The sequence below is a fragment of the Bombus bifarius genome, unplaced genomic scaffold, assembly GCF_011952205.1.
Source record: "Bombus bifarius isolate JDL3187 unplaced genomic scaffold, Bbif_JDL3187 scf7180000009865, whole genome shotgun sequence".
NCBI classification, from domain to species: Eukaryota; Metazoa; Arthropoda; class Insecta; order Hymenoptera; family Apidae; genus Bombus; species Bombus bifarius.
In genome coordinates, this window is record NW_022885385.1 from 25,703 (window position 1) to 43,517 (window position 17,815).

The following is a 17,815-nucleotide window of genomic DNA, read 5'->3' on the forward strand; positions in this document are numbered from 1 at the left end:
TACATGCCACTATTGTACTTGCGTAAAAGTAAAATAAGGCGCTATTTTCACATATTTTAATCTATATTAAATATACAATTAATGCTATAAATCCCATAAAATAAATGATGAGCTGTTTATTAATAGTTATATCTCTCAGTAACTAAATCTCTTAAATAAATGAATAAGTATTATTTTACATTACAATAAATATACCGTTTCAAATGTAATAAAATATTTTGTCGTTTATAAAGTTTAAACTATATGTAATTAATTGTTTTCCCTATAAGGTTACAATACTTTCATCCCTACATATTCTTACATCATTTCACCGCGGGGTTCCGTACGAATGTAACATATTCTCTAAATATAAATACATATGTCGCGATATGTACAAGGTGTGTCAGCTTTTCTTGGCTAAACATTGTCACGATGTTCTATGCCATTCAATCATGATAATAGAATAATAGTTAATTTCGTACGTTTATTATAATTTTTTAGTACAGTTTCAAATGCCCTATTGTTTCCTTATTCATATCACACCGATAGAATATCCTGACAAAGTTTGGTCGGAGAAAACTGGATCATCCTGTATACATAATAACTGCACGCGCGATATTCGACTTCCTAGATGGAGGGCGCTTCAAAAAATCGATCGATCGATTGTTTAAGAATACACATTTCCGTTAAATTCTAGAAACAGAAATCGTTGCCGTGACAATTCGCATTGCCACCTCCGAATTTCTATTCCAATTTGTCAGTTCTCCAATGTTTTATTCAACTGAACTTCTTTCTCTCAGAAGGAAAGGCAAATTAGCCAAATGCTGGTTAGCCGCAACCTTTAGTGAAAAGATGTTTAAGGAAACTTGCAGACCAATACTAATTAAGAAGATTAACATAGTCCTTACTTGGTGAAGTACTTTTTTATTCTTACGATCGCTTTCAACTAATCATTTTGTTTAATTTATTTGAGTTTCTTGTGGATATTCTTTTGTCTTATTGTTGCAATGATATTTTATTATTTCTGCACTTATTTATTAAATTAATTACGTTATATATACGATTACGATTACAATTTTAGCGAAGAAATTTTATCAACGATTGAAATGAGGAGTGGGAGAAATTATGGCAGATTTAGTCTCTATCTTTCTTCACAATTAATGTATGGTGCTGCGAAAATACTTCTTTACCAAACGAAATACTTTCAAGGTCATAAATCTTGAAATTAATATTTTATAATCTTTTTCGCAGTAATATAACAAGCATCTTTTATCTTTAAAAACATAAAAAGATTATTTTTTGTCTCTTTTTTTTATTGTAGATCATGTTTTCGCAATGAAGTGCACATTATTCAAAAAAAGGTAAAGATTTAAATTTTATGAAGCACTTAATTTCTTCAGAAATTCTAAAATTTCAGATTTGATTACTGATAGAGCACTTTTTATTAGTTTTAATATTAATAACTCGGCAAATTGTTAATAAGGAAAGCGTTAATATTAATAAACGCGAAAATATTTCAAATATCTTTTCGTAGGCATGAAGAATTTAACGCGGTAATGGCGTTAGAATTACCGGATGTTCCTCCTATGGAAGATGTGTTCCGGAATTTAGAAATTCCACCAAATTCGCATTTAATCACAGAAGAACCATATACTTCCGTTATAGGACGTTTGGTAAAAAAAAAATTAAAAAAAAAAGGACAAGCCCAACGCGGATTATTTATGATAATAAAATTTTATTTTGTGTTGTTATGTTATATATGATTTATATCGCGTTATTTAAATTTATAACATTATATTGTTCAAATGTAGATGCAAGATGAAATGAATTTCGGGATACTATCCGAACATGATATGGAACAATACTTAGCCAGACCAGAGCTATCCTTGTTAGTTTTACATATTTTTAAAGTAATTTTATACTTTCTGATCCTAATACTTTAAATTTTAATAATTTTAATTATGATTTGTTTAAAATTATTAAAATTATTAGAATACAATGAATAGAACAATAGGTACATATTCTTGATATTTATAAAATTATTGCTATCCATTATTTAGAAACGAAATACGAAGATTTCCTTGGGATCAATCGGCAGAAATTCATGAGGAATCGGTGCAAGTTCCTTTTGTTGATGTTAACAGATTTGAGATTGAGACAATTGAAACTGAAAGAGAAACACGAGTAGCATCCGCTGAAAATGATCAACACAAATCCTTTGTCGTTCCTAGAGGTGCATTAATCATTGTATTTTTATTTATAGATAAGTTAGTCCTTTTTACAAATATGATTTTTTAGGCTCGGACGTTAAAAAGTCTGCGAATTCTAGGAAAAGAACTTTAATATCTCCAACAGAAATTCCTGCGAAAAGAAGCAAGGCACGTTGTGTAATTTTTTTCATATAACTTTTTGTATAACTAAATTGTATAACTTTTTTAGTGCCTTTCCGAACTATGTAATATAAATTTTATAGGAGAATTTCTATTTATAGATAAGTCCGGCAGAAGATTTACCACCTCCGCTCCCAATAGAACCACCACCACCACCGATAGACGAACCTCCATCTGCACTTGAATTACCATTTCAATTACAGCAAGGTTTATCAGTTCTTGAAAATATAGAATTAATTGAAGTAGTAAAGCCAAAAAAGACAAGAAAATGTTTCGATGAACGAACTCAACTGTCTGGTAGCGTCATGCGAAAATATATCAGAAATGTTTTCGTTCATACAGTGAGTGGTTTAATTGGTGTAATTTAATCATTGACTAAATATACGATTCAATTGTTTATAAACATGTTTATTTTTATTCATCTTTTAGAGACCTCTTTGGAGAGAAAGGTCTACGTCTATTTTACTACAAGGAACTGAATATCTAAGACAACCATCAACGAAAATTGCCAATAAATCGTGGGGAAAAACATTAAATAAATTGTTCAGTAGTTGTCTTACGAAACCATTGGCGCAAACGGTTCAAAACGATTTTCAAAATGTTCTTGATTTTGAAATTGAACAGACAACAGGTAAATAACGTTTATTTCGATAAAATAGTAAAGAAATAAACAAACGTCAAAGTAAAAAATAAACAAAGTAAATAATAAAAAAAATAATAATAAATAAATACAATTTTAATTTTACAGCTGGAGAAACTATTCGTGTGGGCGCTTTAAGTAGACTACCGGATCAAACAGATGAATTATCATCAAGAAAGCTTATGTTTACTGCACCTGAAATTACTTATCAATCTAAAACATTAGAAAAAATCCTCCAAACAGAAAATCTCGTAGCAGGGGAAGAAGAAGAGCCTCCTGAAGAGCAAAGAAAAGAAACAAAGAAGTTTGAAGAACCTCTAATTGAACTTCCTGAAATTACAGGTTTTGAAGAAAAAATTGGGTACAGTTTATTATTATTTAGTTAGTGTAAACGTTTAATTTTGCTATATATTATATACAATATACGTTTCTGAATTGTTTAGAGAAAGGACAATAACAGAAAAATCATCTGATGGGAGAAATGCAAAATCCAGTTCTTCCTCCGTGTCAGTTATTTTTGCTTCATACTGTTACAAATACATGAATCTAATACATATTACCAACAGTTAATTGAACATTTTATAAAAATTGTTTTCTTGTTGTAGTTCAAAGACACATTTAATCAAAAAAGAGTTATTAGCATTAATGGAAACTCATTGGAGTGAAAGGACATTCATAAAATTTCATGATGTAATTTCACCAGAGAGTTGTAATAAATTTGATGCTGCATCCACCTTTGTACAATGTTTAGGTAAATTTAAATTAATTAATATAATTTTATTATCTTTTACTCTCTATTGTTATGTCTTCACTTAAATTTGAACGTACAGAAGATTCTCAATGATGATTGACATATATTTCAAATATTTAGAACTCCATGCAAAGAAAAAGATAATTCTGAAACAGGCTGAACCTTTTGATACAATTTGGATACAGAAATACCCTTATTATACTTCAGAAAGTGGTAACAGCACTGCTGCAGCATCATGATTAACTCTTCATAATTAACCATATAAAAATATACTACTTATTAAAATATTTATTATACAAATTTATTTTTATCAAACAAATATATAATAAACTGCGTATCATATTATGTATTTAATATATGATACACATATAATACAAGCATTTATTGCTACAAATTGTTTTTAAAGTACAATCAATCTACTTGAATTATTCTGTCATATAGTATGTTTACAACATAAATACCATTGCAGTAATAAAGCTTTTCTTTGATAAATTGTCTTTATATAAAAGTATATTCTTTCTCATATCATAGAGAGTAGTACCTGCTATGTTTACAATATTGTGCAAAATTAATTATATTAATAATTATTATCAATAATTATTAATAATTATTAATAACAATTAATAGTGCTTTCTTTTTATTCTACAGAAATCTAATCTTATAATATAACAAATGAGTTTTGATTATATTAAAAGCTTATTTTGTTCATGAATATATAGCAAGTAAACTCTTTTTATTCAAGCAATTTGTGTTGAACATTCTAACGTGTTCATTATTTATAGGTACTTGTTACAGAGATAAGAAAGATATATAAGGTGTTTCAGGTGGAGTTTGCAATTAATTTCCATACTATAGCTCGTTTAAAAAAATCTTTCAAATAAAACTTACCTTATTTCGGAAGGGACGAGGGGTGATCACAAATCTTCTCTAGGTGGACGTGTTTCCGAGATTTTAAGGAGATCTTTGTTTTTTTTATACGGAACTGTATTTTTTTATTTAAGGAGGTGTGTAGCTCATTTCGTGACGAATTCATCGACTCATAATATGTTGGTACTCGAAGGTCATTCATTGCCTTTCAAAAACCTACTTTCTTCGAACGTTCTCAGGATTTGATTTACTGAAGTATTGCGTCGATTCAGATGGTAAACATGAATCGAAATTATACAAATGATGCGATTTATCGTTATTCGTATTTGTTTTTGTTTATTAATAACTATAATTTGCTACTGGACAGATATCCTCAGTTTGTATGATAGTTGCTTCGAAGGAATCATTATTGCAAATAGTATTAAGGTGTACTTTCTTCCGGTAACGATTTAATTTACGACGGTTCATTATACGCAATAATAAACTCGCAATAAATTCGCAATAATTTCGCAATAAGATTGCCGATATGCCTCTAATTTTGGAAGAATGTGAGGAATTTGGAAGAATTAGTTCTGTCACTTTCGAGAAGGTGCAGCTATCATATAGAAATAGAGTAAATAATTGTACTGACTACAAAAGTCATCCTTTTGAATACATAAGAAACAATTTCTGGACGTTCAACAACAGTATGTTTTGAACGGCAATAAATGACCTTCAAACATCAATATATTATAGTTCGATAAATTCATCCCAGAACGGGTTACATGCCTATCTAAATAAAAACATATAGTTCCGCATAAAAAAAACAAAGACCACCTTGAAATCTCGGAAGCACGTCCACTTAGAGAAGGTTTGTGATCACTGTAACATGCCTCCCTTCTTCCCAGGACAGGGTAAGTTCCATTTGAAACATTTTTTAAAACGAACTATAGTTTGGGAAATAATTGCATGCGTAACTTCAAATGGAACACTCTGTATAATCCCAGTGGCTATAAATATATTTATATACTGCTATAATTTTGAAATCATTTTAAGCTATAATATTTCTCAATTACTTAATTATTATAATATTTTTCAATTGGTTTAATGGAATTCTGCAATTTTAAATAAATATGTACATTTACTGAACAATATATGTTTGTCTCATACAAATAACTGAGAAACCTAATGATAAACCTCAGGTGGGAGATTTTAGTTTTTTATATTATTACTACATAATTTTACTCGAAATAAATGAATAAGATTTAAGAAAAAGGTTTAACATCATGGACTGTACATAAAGAAAATGTTTTTATACGTTTTCTTTTAACCCTTTGTACACTGATCGTTACAAAATAAACCAGTCTCTGTATATGGCTAAAAAACAAAAAAGAAATTGAAATTTAAGTATGTGCAATTGTAGGCGCTTATAATGTCTAGTATGTAATTACCAAGCGATTATAGACAAGGATAGTATATGGTGATCATTTCCATTAAACTCTTATATGGCAGTCAAAAGGTTAATAAGTTAATGCAAATTATAGCAGATAAAGATATATCTTTCTCATTATGTACCTGTGATGTAACTAGATTTTACATCTGTATTACTATTCACGAAGTCTTGCTAACCGTTGTGTAAGTTCATCTTGTTCTTGACTGATAGTAGAGGTACCTATACTACCTAACTGTCCAGATGGCAATTCCATATTCAACTCCAAACTGAAAAAAATTATATAATAAATTTATGTTATAGGATTACATAATATTGTATAAAATAACTCTAAGGAAAGTAGTTACCCAGCTTCGTCTGCAACTTGTTGTAATAAAGAATCAACATCATTTTGTGGAACATTTGTTGTCGTAGTTTGAGACATAGCATTCTCCATGTATGAACTTTGTACATCCAAATCTTCAAACTGACTTTCAAACTTATCCATAAGACCTAAGATTAAAGTTATAATATATTACAAACATCCATACACGATCTCAGAAATTTATGATTTATTCATTATTTTTCAGATATCATATAAAATCATGGTAAAAAATTAAATTCTGAAATATACATAATATGTATATTTCACAATAGTGTATACATATTACACAAAAACATATACATATAAATATAAATATTTACCTGAAATTTTTTCTAAATTCATTGATTTCATTGCTGCATCCATGGCTTTAACTACTCCAGCCATTGACTGAGTAACTTTGCGTGTAGTCAAAGCAGTTTGTACTCTGCTAGCTACTGCATCAACTCTTGCACTCATCCGTAAATAATTAAGTGCCTGATTACGTTGGCGAATTGCATTTTCTGCATGAATTCGTGCGCCCTCCATATTACCTTTTTGAATGGCTTTTTTTATTTTTGCCTTTTCCACCTTTTCTTCTTTTTCGCATTTCTTGGAATTTCTCTCTAATTCCTTCACAGCAAATTTGAGATTGAATAAATTTCCTTAACATTAATTTAGAAAAATATTTTTGTCTTCATTCAAATACATTGTTAATAAAATTTCCTTAAATGTAGACACTACAAAACATAACATATATGGGAAAAATTACCACATAACCTTTAAAATATAATTTCATTTTAAACAAAATCCTATAACATCCATTAAAATTATGTTTAACAGATTATTGTAATTCGCTTTTAAAACGTATATTATATTATAATGTATATTGTAATGTATTATATAGAAATAAAATCGTTAATTAATAAATTAAGAAGAAAACCTAAAATATTTGAAAATTCTTTTAGAATGTCTTAGATACAAAATCAGTATGAAACAATTTTTTATAATTTAAGTACAATTGAAGAATTAATAAGAACTTTATAAAAATAGAGATTAGTTGCAAACATAATTCAGTAAAAGGAACATTCATCTGAATAAAATTAATAAAGAACACTTGAAACCAACAATTTGGAAAAATATGTAAAAACTGAAAAATTTTAATAAAAGGATACTTTCCATCTGGGAGACGGACATAATTGACTGTTCAGCCCCCGTTTTGATGAGATTTTAAAAATGAACGATAGGTTCAAACAATAGAATTACTTTGCTTCTGTCAGCAAAGATATAACAAGTGACAATATGCGTTGCTATTTAATGAAATCAACTGTCATTCAAATTTGAATTTACCTGACATGATAAATATTAATATTTAACAGGTACTGGTACTCTAACGATGATTAATTTTGATTATTTTGGTAGATATCTAAGTAAAAAGATTACTGTATGATTAATTATTACTATTCATTTGATAGATGACATAAATGAAAAATATATTTTCATAGATGGAAAAGTAGAATATATTTTTTAGAATATAAACTGCTACACCAACTGAGAACGCCTTAAACGCTCATTGACTATATAATATCAGAAAGGAAATTTCCTCTTTGGTAATAAGATCAGATAAAATCATAGATAAACTATAATATAGATATCGTATATGATATTTCGTCACACAATCTTGAAAAATATAATAATGATGGTAACTTATTCAACTGTATCAAATTTAACAAATATATTAACAAGCTGTATCAAATGTATCAAATTCATTAATGACTATCGACTACCTACCGGCGAATAGCTGGAGTATCACGTGACCAATTATGTTTACGTTCCTATTCCATGATTTGCCTGTAGACTTAATCGCGCTTATTACTCATGTCATGTGCTTATCTTTTCTAACTTAACTGATTAACTCGTTAGATAGAAAGTATTATGTTTATCATATATTTATACCTATTGTTTCCCACATGAGACTACAGATCAACTAGTTTAATTTAGTTTAATTTATTATTCTCCTTCAATACAGATCAAGTATTGTAGTAAATACATAAGTACTTATTACAAATGAAGTAATATGAAAAATAAATGAATAGGTTTCAATAATTAATAATTGGTTTTAATAAATAATAAGAAAATGTTCATATTATACTTGCGAAACTTGTTTTTATTAAATTTGAAATGTATGTGTAACATCATACTGGATATACATTTAGTAAACCTAGAATAATTCATTCTTGAAATATAATAGGATTCTAATGAAAAGCAAATAATTATATTGTGCTTTTATGTAAAAAGTTTAATAGGTTGTAATTATACACATTTTGTATATTTATAAGTAGTATGAATTAATGGAATGTGTTTTATAACGAAACAATTTAAAACTAATATAAAGATTTTCTTTAAAACAAAATGAAAAATTATGGTCAAATTAATGAAAAGGCACCATATGTTTCCATCTTCCAATATATCTCAAATTTGGAGAATAATACTTTCTATTTCTTATGTTTTTAAATTATGAAAATTGCAAATTGTTTCATATATAAATATATTCATATAATTTTTAAATATAAAATGTTTGCAATGTGTATGAAATAAGTGCTAGTAATAATGATGAGAAACGATTTTTAAGAAATAAAATATATGCTAAAAAATGTCTAGAAGCTTACTAGAAGACAAAAATAATTTATATGAAAATTCTATATTTATTATACTAAAGTATTTTATGATTTAGACATTACATTAATATTTCAAATATGATTGATTAACTATTTATGTAATATATGAAACATTTTTTTTGTAAACATCAAATATCTAAAGAAATATTAATCTTCTATAAGAATGATATAGTATGTGTGTGTGTGTGTGTGTGTGTATATTTTTTTTTTTTTCATTGCGCATAAATTGCAATAATTGGATGGCTTTCTACGTTGCATTATATTGTTTCTTTATGTTTTAGAAACAAAATAAAATAATCATCTATCTTCATCCTTGGTCTATTTGTCCATTACACTCTATTCTTTTCTACCTTAATCTATCTTTAAAGCTGCAAGTTTGAGTATTCTATTTAAGTTAAGCGTAGTAGCTTGTTTATAGTAATGCAACAAAACTGAGAATCAAACACTTATCCTGTTACTTATATTTTTTATAAGTCTATTGAAGTTTTATGACACAGTTACATGTCTGCATATATTATTATATATTAAAACATACTTTATTCTAAACTTATATATAAATAATACTAATTTATGCATATTTTCAGTTATGAATTAAAATTTGCATTGATAGTGAATTTGTTTATTTCAAAATTTTATTTCAGTTATTCAATTATTTGAGTCTAAATATAATATTCATGATCAGTTACTGAAAAATATTTGATTTAGTATCCGATTCACGGTTTTATTGCGTTTTATTTTAAATCTGAATACACTGAATTCGTTGTTAATACACATATTTACAATGCAAAGTACATTCTGAAACGATACACGTCAGACGAAAATCTATTTTTCTAAAACTAATTTGTATAAGGATCCTACTGTAATCTACAAAAATACCTGTTACATGTCATAGGAAGTATTTCTGAACGAAAAATAAATTCGATTGTCTAGATAATAATCTCTCTTGCCATAAACTGTTGTATTATGATATATACGTATATACATAAATAATAATGTTCCATCTCGAAGTACAATATAATACTTCATATATAAAGAATTTCAAATTTATAAAGCCTTGGTTGTTTGCACCGTATTATATTAAGAATAGAAAACTAATATAAATCTTAATTTGGAATAAAATAATAAATTAGTTTTAAAGATAATATCAATTTTTAGTAACAAGATCAAAGGGCTTGAGATGTTTATGACAAGGAATATATTACATTTTAAATAAAACATATAAGGAGATATAATTTTACAAATGAAAGATTTACACAGTTTCAGATTTAGACAAATTCACATTGATTATATTATACACATATATTTTACTAATTGAACTTATATTAAAAAAAGAAATGCAAAAATTAATAAAAAATTGAACTTTATTATTAATAGACAAAATACAATTTTATTAAATTAATGTTCAGAAAGTTTTAATAATATATTAATGTTAGTATAGAAATTTTGCAGTTATTTATAAAAATAACTTCTTTTTCTTAATATTTAGTATGCATAAGTTAAATTTGATTATCGTGAAAGAAATAAAAGGAACTAATATATCTAAATGATACATATTACTATGCGAACAAAGATAATATCAATGTAAAAATGTCTAAAATAAGATTCTAATTTCAGAATCTCTTACTCATCTCACATACCTTACAGAACACCCTGTTTTAAGAATATTTTGTAAACTGTAATATATAATTAGAAAATGAGAAATTCTTAATGCATGAAATGGAGAAATCTATTACAAATTTAATATAATAAATTAGTATGAGTGTATCTGTAATAATATCTTATGTTCAGGAATTCTTTCCATCTTTTATGCGTACTACTAATTATGTAAAAGAATTCGTTCTTTAAGAATTACTCATTTCCTAATTGCTTAGGATCTTATAAAACATTTAATAAGCGCTTTAATAATAATTTTATAAATGTACATCACTGATTAACTATTTCAATAAGCAACGTGAATAATTAGAGCAATCAAAAAATCATTCATGTAAAAAAAAAAACTAAAGTATTGCTCTAGTTTACAAATATAAATCTTAATCAAAGTATGTTAAATATTCTGTTGAAAAATCAATTATTTAATTATTAATTCAATTAATTGATAAAATTGATTAAATCAATTATTTGATATTATAAAATGACATAAATAATCATTTAATCTTTGCAAGAAAACTTAATACGTAATAGATGAATTTACATGAAAATAAATTACAACTTATGCATTAAAATATTAGTATCTAGTAATTACTGTTTATATATTAGTAAAGTGATTAATAATCAAATTACATTTTTACCACAGCACCAATAAAAGTTAGAAAATTACTGTGATTTTTTCATAAACAAAAGAAATTTGTAGTTTCATTTTTGAATTAAGAATGTCTATCATTCTGTACAATTACAGAACTAAGTACTAGCTTGAATTCAATAAATAATAAGTGAATTTCCAATGATTAAATTGCTGAAAATAAGTAATTAAATTAAATATTTGTGTAATTATTAATTATTTATTAATATGTGCTTTCAATTACGCAATTAATTACTTATAAATTCACTATACATTCGTTGTGTAATTAATTACACTGATTAATGTATAAGTCAATTATTGAAAAATAGTAAATTGGTCAATTACAAAAATTTATTAACTTAATCATTTAACTCATGTAAAACGGACATTGTAATTTATTGCATTTGTCAGTTGTATAATAGTAAATAAATTTAACATGAACTAAAATTTTTAGAGAATTGAATTCTAAATTCTAATGAAGTAATTTATAATATTATTTATTAATGTCCATCGCCATATCACTTTCCTTTTGTTATATTGCAAGATGGCATGCACTTGAATTTAAGATCAAACTCATGTTCTTCAGGATGAAGAGAATTATTGTCATCTTTTTCTATGTCTTCTTCATGTTCTTCATTTTCTTCATTGCTCTCCTCATCTTCATCTTCATCTTGTTCAAGTAATTGTTTTCGAGCCATTTGAACTACTTGCCATTCTTGATAATGACGCTTTCTCTTTGCTTCAAATGCTTTACGTTTTTCTAAAATTTTTCCATATACATTGATATCTTTTGTTACTCAATACCACATTTTGATGATAATCTTTCTCATTCCTCCTCAATTGATTAAAATTAATTACTTTTTAATAGGATATTTAGAATTACAATTTTAATAATAATAACAGTAAAATAAAAATCATTTCAATATTTATAATCAACTATAAGGTATACATATTGGTATATATTATATTTATGCAAATATAATTAAAATATAAATTACCTCTCTATGAAAAGGTTTATAATTTCTTACCTCTTTCTTCAACAGTTTCTTTTTCATCTTCATCTTCACTTGATTCTTCAAATATTTTTGGTTTACTGCCTTCTGCCAATCTGTAAATATGGGAAAGAAAATTCTTTACAATTTGAAATGAAAAGAAATGCAAAATTTATGAATTTTTAGTGGTCAATTGTTCAAACCTATAATTATTAATGAAATGAAATATTTAGAAAAACCAAATTTGTGAAAATATAAAATATAAAATGTATTTAATTGTTGTTGATATTTTTAAGTACAATTGAAAAATATACAAGTACAAAACATATAACTACTAATACTAATTGTAATAAAAATAAGAAATAAAGCAAATAAATGGAATAATTATTCACAAAAGTACCTTAATATTTTACATAGGGTTCCCAAAATAAAAAAGTATATATAATACATTTAAATATTATAACATATGAATCGTTTCCTTCTTATTACACACATTTTTATAACAATACCTTAAATCCTAATTTATCTTTGTAATGTAATCTGTAATTACTTCATTTGAATCTTTCTAAAAACAATCATTTTGATTAAATCATAAACATTTTACAACCCCATGTTTATACTTAATGTAAAATATTTTCTTATTGAATGTAGTTCAGGCATGTATTTTTATGTAATTTTCTTTTAGTATGTAACATTCCGAAGTAAGGATGTAATTAGTTATAAAAGTAGCTGATCTGTAATACTTGTATGACATATGGTTACATTTTCATTTAAATATTCATTAGCAAAATTATGTGTATATTATTAATTATATATCGTATGAAACTTTTTTTTATAATGCTTAATGCTATTACAAAAATAATTATTGAAATAATATTGTAATACTGTTAAACGTTTCTTAATTAACATTGATATAAAATTAAATTTATGTTAATATAAATATATTATAACTGAAATGAATTAAATATAAATAAATCATAATAAAAGTTTGGTAAAATTAGGAGAAATGAATTTCAAATTTATTATTTCATTATATCTTGATTTTCATGTCACAGTCAGCAGTTGTCTACACAGAAATTATTTTTTATTACTTACTTTTTTGCTATATTAAATAGATAATAAAGGTATATTGTTAAACAAAAATTTTGTGTGGAGTTCAGTATTACATGCATTTATATGATCAAAAATTTCTAAATACTTCATAGAAAAAATACTGTTACTTTTGTAGAGATTTTCACTTATCTTTATATGGTAAGGCATAATAGTCATATCAATATAAACTATCTTTTGAAATTATGAATGGAGATTTCGTGAAATGAATGAATGCAACAAGTAAATAAGTTGTTATTTATGATACATAGAATATTTTAATACATACAAATAAATAAATAAAGAAATTAATTTATTCTATTATATCTTACCAGGTAAGAATTCATTTTCGACAGTGAGATCTAATATATGTAAAAAGATTTTCTGTATGTGCATGTGTGTATGAATGAATTTCTTTGGTACTTCAAAATGCTACCATAATGCTTCAAACTCTAATGCTACTTAACTATTTTTCCTTCTTTTCTTGTAGTGCATGTCAACTCCATTCAAGTGTTCAAATTTCACACAGTAGAATTACTTTTCTGAAAAAAGTATAAACGTAAAGAAGACTTTTGAAAGATGTGTAACACCTTAAAATAACATAGACCACTGTACGTATTACTTAAGTTACAGAATTTTTTGTATGATGTATTCGTAGAAATTTTTTATATTATTCATTGTAAAAATTGGATGCTTAATTGGAAATTTTGATTTTAAACAATAACATGTACAATAATTTTTTAAATTCTTTTAAAAATATATATTTATTGTAGTTATCTTAAATTCCATATATTTATTGGATATTGGTTTTTCATTATCAACATGCATATTATATAGACTTTTATTTGATTTTTCAGGTTGTATTAATTCAGTATTATTCTACAATACATTAACATAAAAGATTGGTTTTATTTTCTTTATTATTAAAACGTTTAAAAATTTAGCTTATATAAATTTAAAAAATTTATGCCCCAAAAATGTATGAGGAGGTGTTTTGTAAAAATATTTTATTTTAAATGTATGTGCATTCAATTTTGACAATTAATAATGTTTAAAAAATTATAACTATATGTCATGTAATTTTCGACTTCGGGATGTTACATACCTTTTGAAACACTTTGTATGTTTCTTGGTGCATGTATATTTGATTAAAACTGTTTGATCATAGTATTTGTAAATATGTGAACCATCTTAAAAATTGGTCCTGTTTATTCAAATTTTGGAAATTTAAATAATATTTTTCTGAAGAATTCAAGCAATTTTCCACACAAGAACCTCTTTTTGTGTAGAATTACTGAAAATAATAAAGGAATACAACTCTGAGAAGCAAAAACAGCAAATGTACATTTTGAAGAGCACTGAAACTTACCAATGAAGATTTATTCCAATAAAAAGAATAAATCAACATGAAATTTCTACATACATTTGCATACATTCATTCTATTCTTAATATTCAATTCCAATACCAACACTTGAGCATTATGTATGTAACAATGCTATACTCTACATGGTGATGTTGCTACTTAATACGGAATAGTAGCATAATTTAAATTTGATAGTTTCCATTTAAGCCAATCCTGGTATAAAACTCTAAACAGATACCATAAATTAGACTGATTGAAAAATTTTAAACGGATAAAAAGGAGATAATATTTTATATTAAGATCTGAGCATAATGCATCCTTCCAGAAAGAGAAAATTATAAATAACAATCACTTTAGATTATAATATTAATAAAATTAATTTTCAAATGATTTTTTAAATAATATGCTCCTTACAGACATAGAGAAAGAAAGAAAATTAATAATTAGAAACTCATTACAATAAATTGATTGATAGTAAAATAACAAATTATAGACATTAATTTTAATTTGTTAATTCATTCATTGATTTTCTAAGCAATATGTATATCTCATTTTAATGCCATTAATTCTCTTAAAATAAAATTACAAGTTATAGAATATCGCACTATCAATTACATTTGTGTATCACATAAATCAATTAAAAATCTATTTCAAATAATATTTTTTTTTCTATCTATCTATATTATTTCGGAAGACACTATACACTTTTGTATTATATATATTGTGAAATAAGAATGTGTGTAATTATATTATTTTTATTAAATAAAATAATATAAAACGAATATTACAGACATATTTATTAGTTATGAGAAGTAGATAATATTCCAGTCAGTATTAACATTAATGTAACTATAAGTTTAATTACTATTGGTGTTCTTGAAATATTATACATATTTTGTATATTACAAAATTATACACTTTTTCAAACTGAAGTTTATAGAAATCTACCAATTTTCTTTTATTTATTTATTTATTTTTCTTTTTTTTTTTGGTGATATGTGGTAATATGTACAATGCAGAAGATATTTATGAAAATAACTAGAAATATAGAATAAAATACTTATTTCTAATGAATTAATAAAAATACTTACTTGGTAGCAACTGCAGTAGAATCTAATTGATCAAATTGAAATTCAGCTTGCAGGCCTTCATAGTTGTATGGGGTTTTTGGTTCATCAATCTTCATATGACCATAATCTTTTTCTGCTGGGTGCAATGTTGCAATTATATTCATTTCATCCCATTTTGTTTCTTTGCTTGGTCTGTAATAAAAATTGTCATATATTATTAAAAATTTATCATTAATATTTACTATTTTAAATTATGGAACAAGCAAAATGTAAAATTAATATAAAATACTATCAATTTCCTAACAGTATTTGATAAAACGTTGATTATGACTTACAAATTCAGAAAATTATATTGTAAAATTATAATGAAGAAAGATATATTTATTAATATGGTTCAATAGATAAATTACAATTAAAATTTTTTACGTATAAAATTTACTTAACTATGACAGTCTGTAACAACTTTAAACGAAGTTACATGGATTAAGAAAGACAGTAATTAATTTACAATTATGACAATGCTCTAATAAAATAAAAGTAAAATGTAAGTAATTAAAGGAAAAAAAATATATATGAGAATGATTTAAATTAAACTAACCTTAAAACACAAGTTAACTCTGTCATCATCTCTCTTTCTCTCTCTCATATAATTTTTAGTTATAAAAAGATATTCACTTTAAAGTTACTCGTTTATATATGTATGTATAAATGAAACCATTGCTTCAATATGAAAGAAATAAATCTAAAAAAATCATTTATACCTGGGTATATCTGGATTATCGAAGCTGCTAGATGATTTTAAAATTCCCTTAGGAGGCCGTTTCGAAAGATTTTCTGCCATTTTGAAAAGAGATTGATTCACATTTGATAATTATAAAACATGACGAATCTTTGTAAAGTCAAATTTTCTTCAGAATGTTTCCACTCGAATTAGAAGCAATTGGACAATCGTTTATTGACGATGACAAATTATCACCTTAACAATTTTCAGTTTTAAATGGAAAAATCACGAGCTCTGATTGGTGCCATGTTACACAAAACCTTATACAGGGCAGGGTGTATTACGTAGTATATATGTATATACATATTTTGTAGTACCACGGTCATTTTCGAATTAAATTACTGAAGCATCGAAATCTATTTTTTGTAAGTGAAGTTATAGCCCCCTATTATGTAATAATCCGTTAATGAAATTAAAAGTTTATGGTAGTATAACAGATTTTACATAACGAAGCATTAAATCGAGGTTTCGATTAACTATAATAAAATGAGAATTTTTCTACGTATATTTTTGTTAAATAATTCTGCTTTATTATTTTTTTATAATTTTACTTATGTACACTATAATAATATTATTATTACTTTGTACATAATCTATGAACAAAACTTTGTTTAATTCTATAAACTCTAAACGAATTACGATTTACACCAAACGACATATTAAATTATAAATATTAAATATTAAGTATTACATATAAAATTAAATACATATTAAATATTAAATTACAGAATATAACGTTTTCGATATTTAAATTATGTTAAGTATATATTTAACATTTCAAATTACTTATACGATGTATAATTATCTGTTTTGTTTCTTATTTGACATAAGCAAATTAATTATAGCACGGGCGAAGATATATATATATATATATATATATATATATATATATATATATATATATAAAAGAATATAACAAGTATAACAAAGATTAAAAGCGTCGAACATAATATATGCATCTGCTGATTCAGTATCTATATTATATTTAGAGGACATATATTAATATTTTAATTTTCTCTATTTTAAACCGTATAGGATTATAATATGAAATGCAAGTCAAATTTTATACTGAATAATAACAATATATATTTTTAATGTTTCTGAATATATATGATATTTTGCAACTTGACGCAAATAAATTTATGATTGAGAATATATGTATGGAAT

General features: G+C 25.2%; 3 protein-coding genes across 5 annotated transcripts; 1 reads left to right on the plus strand and 2 right to left on the minus strand.

Annotated features, from left to right (window-relative positions):
• Positions 1-502: 502 nt before the first annotated feature.
• LOC117215923 lies at positions 503-4,025 on the plus strand. Its single transcript, XM_033462483.1, has 11 exons — positions 503-890; positions 1,514-1,652; positions 1,791-1,867; positions 2,040-2,212; positions 2,278-2,357; positions 2,471-2,710; positions 2,799-3,000; positions 3,118-3,370; positions 3,453-3,515; positions 3,615-3,760; positions 3,881-4,025. Exons 1-11 carry the CDS (start codon positions 748-750, stop codon positions 3,997-3,999), a joined length of 1,635 nt encoding a protein of 544 aa, XP_033318374.1. The 5' UTR covers positions 503-747; the 3' UTR covers positions 4,000-4,025.
• An 11-nt stretch (positions 4,026-4,036) lies between these two features.
• On the minus strand, positions 4,037-7,967 carry LOC117215921 (charged multivesicular body protein 1b). 2 transcript variants are annotated; one of them, XM_033462480.1, is made up of 5 exons: positions 7,572-7,967; positions 6,741-7,061; positions 6,404-6,548; positions 6,182-6,325; positions 4,037-5,983 (listed from the first exon to the last, which is right to left on the minus strand). In XM_033462480.1, exons 1-4 carry the CDS (start codon positions 7,591-7,593, stop codon positions 6,214-6,216), a joined length of 600 nt encoding a protein of 199 aa, XP_033318371.1. In that variant the 5' UTR covers positions 7,594-7,967; the 3' UTR covers positions 4,037-5,983; positions 6,182-6,213. The 2 variants fall into 2 exon arrangements, with proteins under 2 accessions (XP_033318371.1, XP_033318370.1); XM_033462479.1 differs by having other exon boundaries at positions 4,037-6,325; positions 7,572-7,966.
• A 3,718-nt stretch (positions 7,968-11,685) lies between these two features.
• Positions 11,686-17,002, minus strand: LOC117215928 (protein phosphatase inhibitor 2-like). 2 transcript variants are annotated; one of them, XM_033462488.1, is made up of 4 exons: positions 16,629-17,002; positions 15,889-16,059; positions 12,381-12,460; positions 11,686-12,112 (listed from the first exon to the last, which is right to left on the minus strand). In XM_033462488.1, exons 1-4 carry the CDS (start codon positions 16,706-16,708, stop codon positions 11,871-11,873), a joined length of 573 nt encoding a protein of 190 aa, XP_033318379.1. In that variant the 5' UTR covers positions 16,709-17,002; the 3' UTR covers positions 11,686-11,870. The 2 variants fall into 2 exon arrangements, with proteins under 2 accessions (XP_033318379.1, XP_033318380.1); XM_033462489.1 differs by lacking the exon at positions 16,629-17,002 and adding an exon at positions 16,466-16,608.
• Positions 17,003-17,815: the final 813 nt, after the last annotated feature.

Excerpts from the sequence above, each read along its gene's own strand:
- LOC117215921 (XM_033462480.1), bottom strand. The coding sequence starts at position 7,593 with ATGTCCGTCTCCCAGATGGAAA. Across the intron at positions 7,062-7,571 it reads GTCCGTCTCCCAGATGGAAA|GAAATTTATTCAATCTCAAA; the intron begins GTATCCTTTTAT and ends ATTAATGTTAAG. Across the intron at positions 6,326-6,403 it reads CAAGTTGCAGACGAAGCTGG|TTTGGAGTTGAATATGGAAT; the intron begins GTAACTACTTTC and ends AATTTTTTTCAG.
- LOC117215928 (XM_033462488.1), bottom strand. The coding sequence starts at position 16,708 with ATGGCAGAAAATCTTTCGAAACGGCCTCCTAAGGGAATTTTAAAATCA. Across the intron at positions 16,060-16,628 it reads GATAATCCAGATATACCCAG|ACCAAGCAAAGAAACAAAAT; the intron begins GTATAAATGATT and ends TTTTTATTACAG. Across the intron at positions 12,461-15,888 it reads TCTACTGCAGTTGCTACCAA|ATTGGCAGAAGGCAGTAAAC; the intron begins GTAAGTATTTTT and ends CCATATTTACAG.
- LOC117215923 (XM_033462483.1), top strand. The coding sequence starts at position 748 with ATGTTTTATTCAACTGAACTTCTTTCTCTCAGAAGGAAAGGCAAATTA. Across the intron at positions 2,711-2,798 it reads GAAATGTTTTCGTTCATACA|AGACCTCTTTGGAGAGAAAG; the intron begins GTGAGTGGTTTA and ends TTCATCTTTTAG. Across the intron at positions 3,761-3,880 it reads CACCTTTGTACAATGTTTAG|AACTCCATGCAAAGAAAAAG; the intron begins GTAAATTTAAAT and ends TCAAATATTTAG.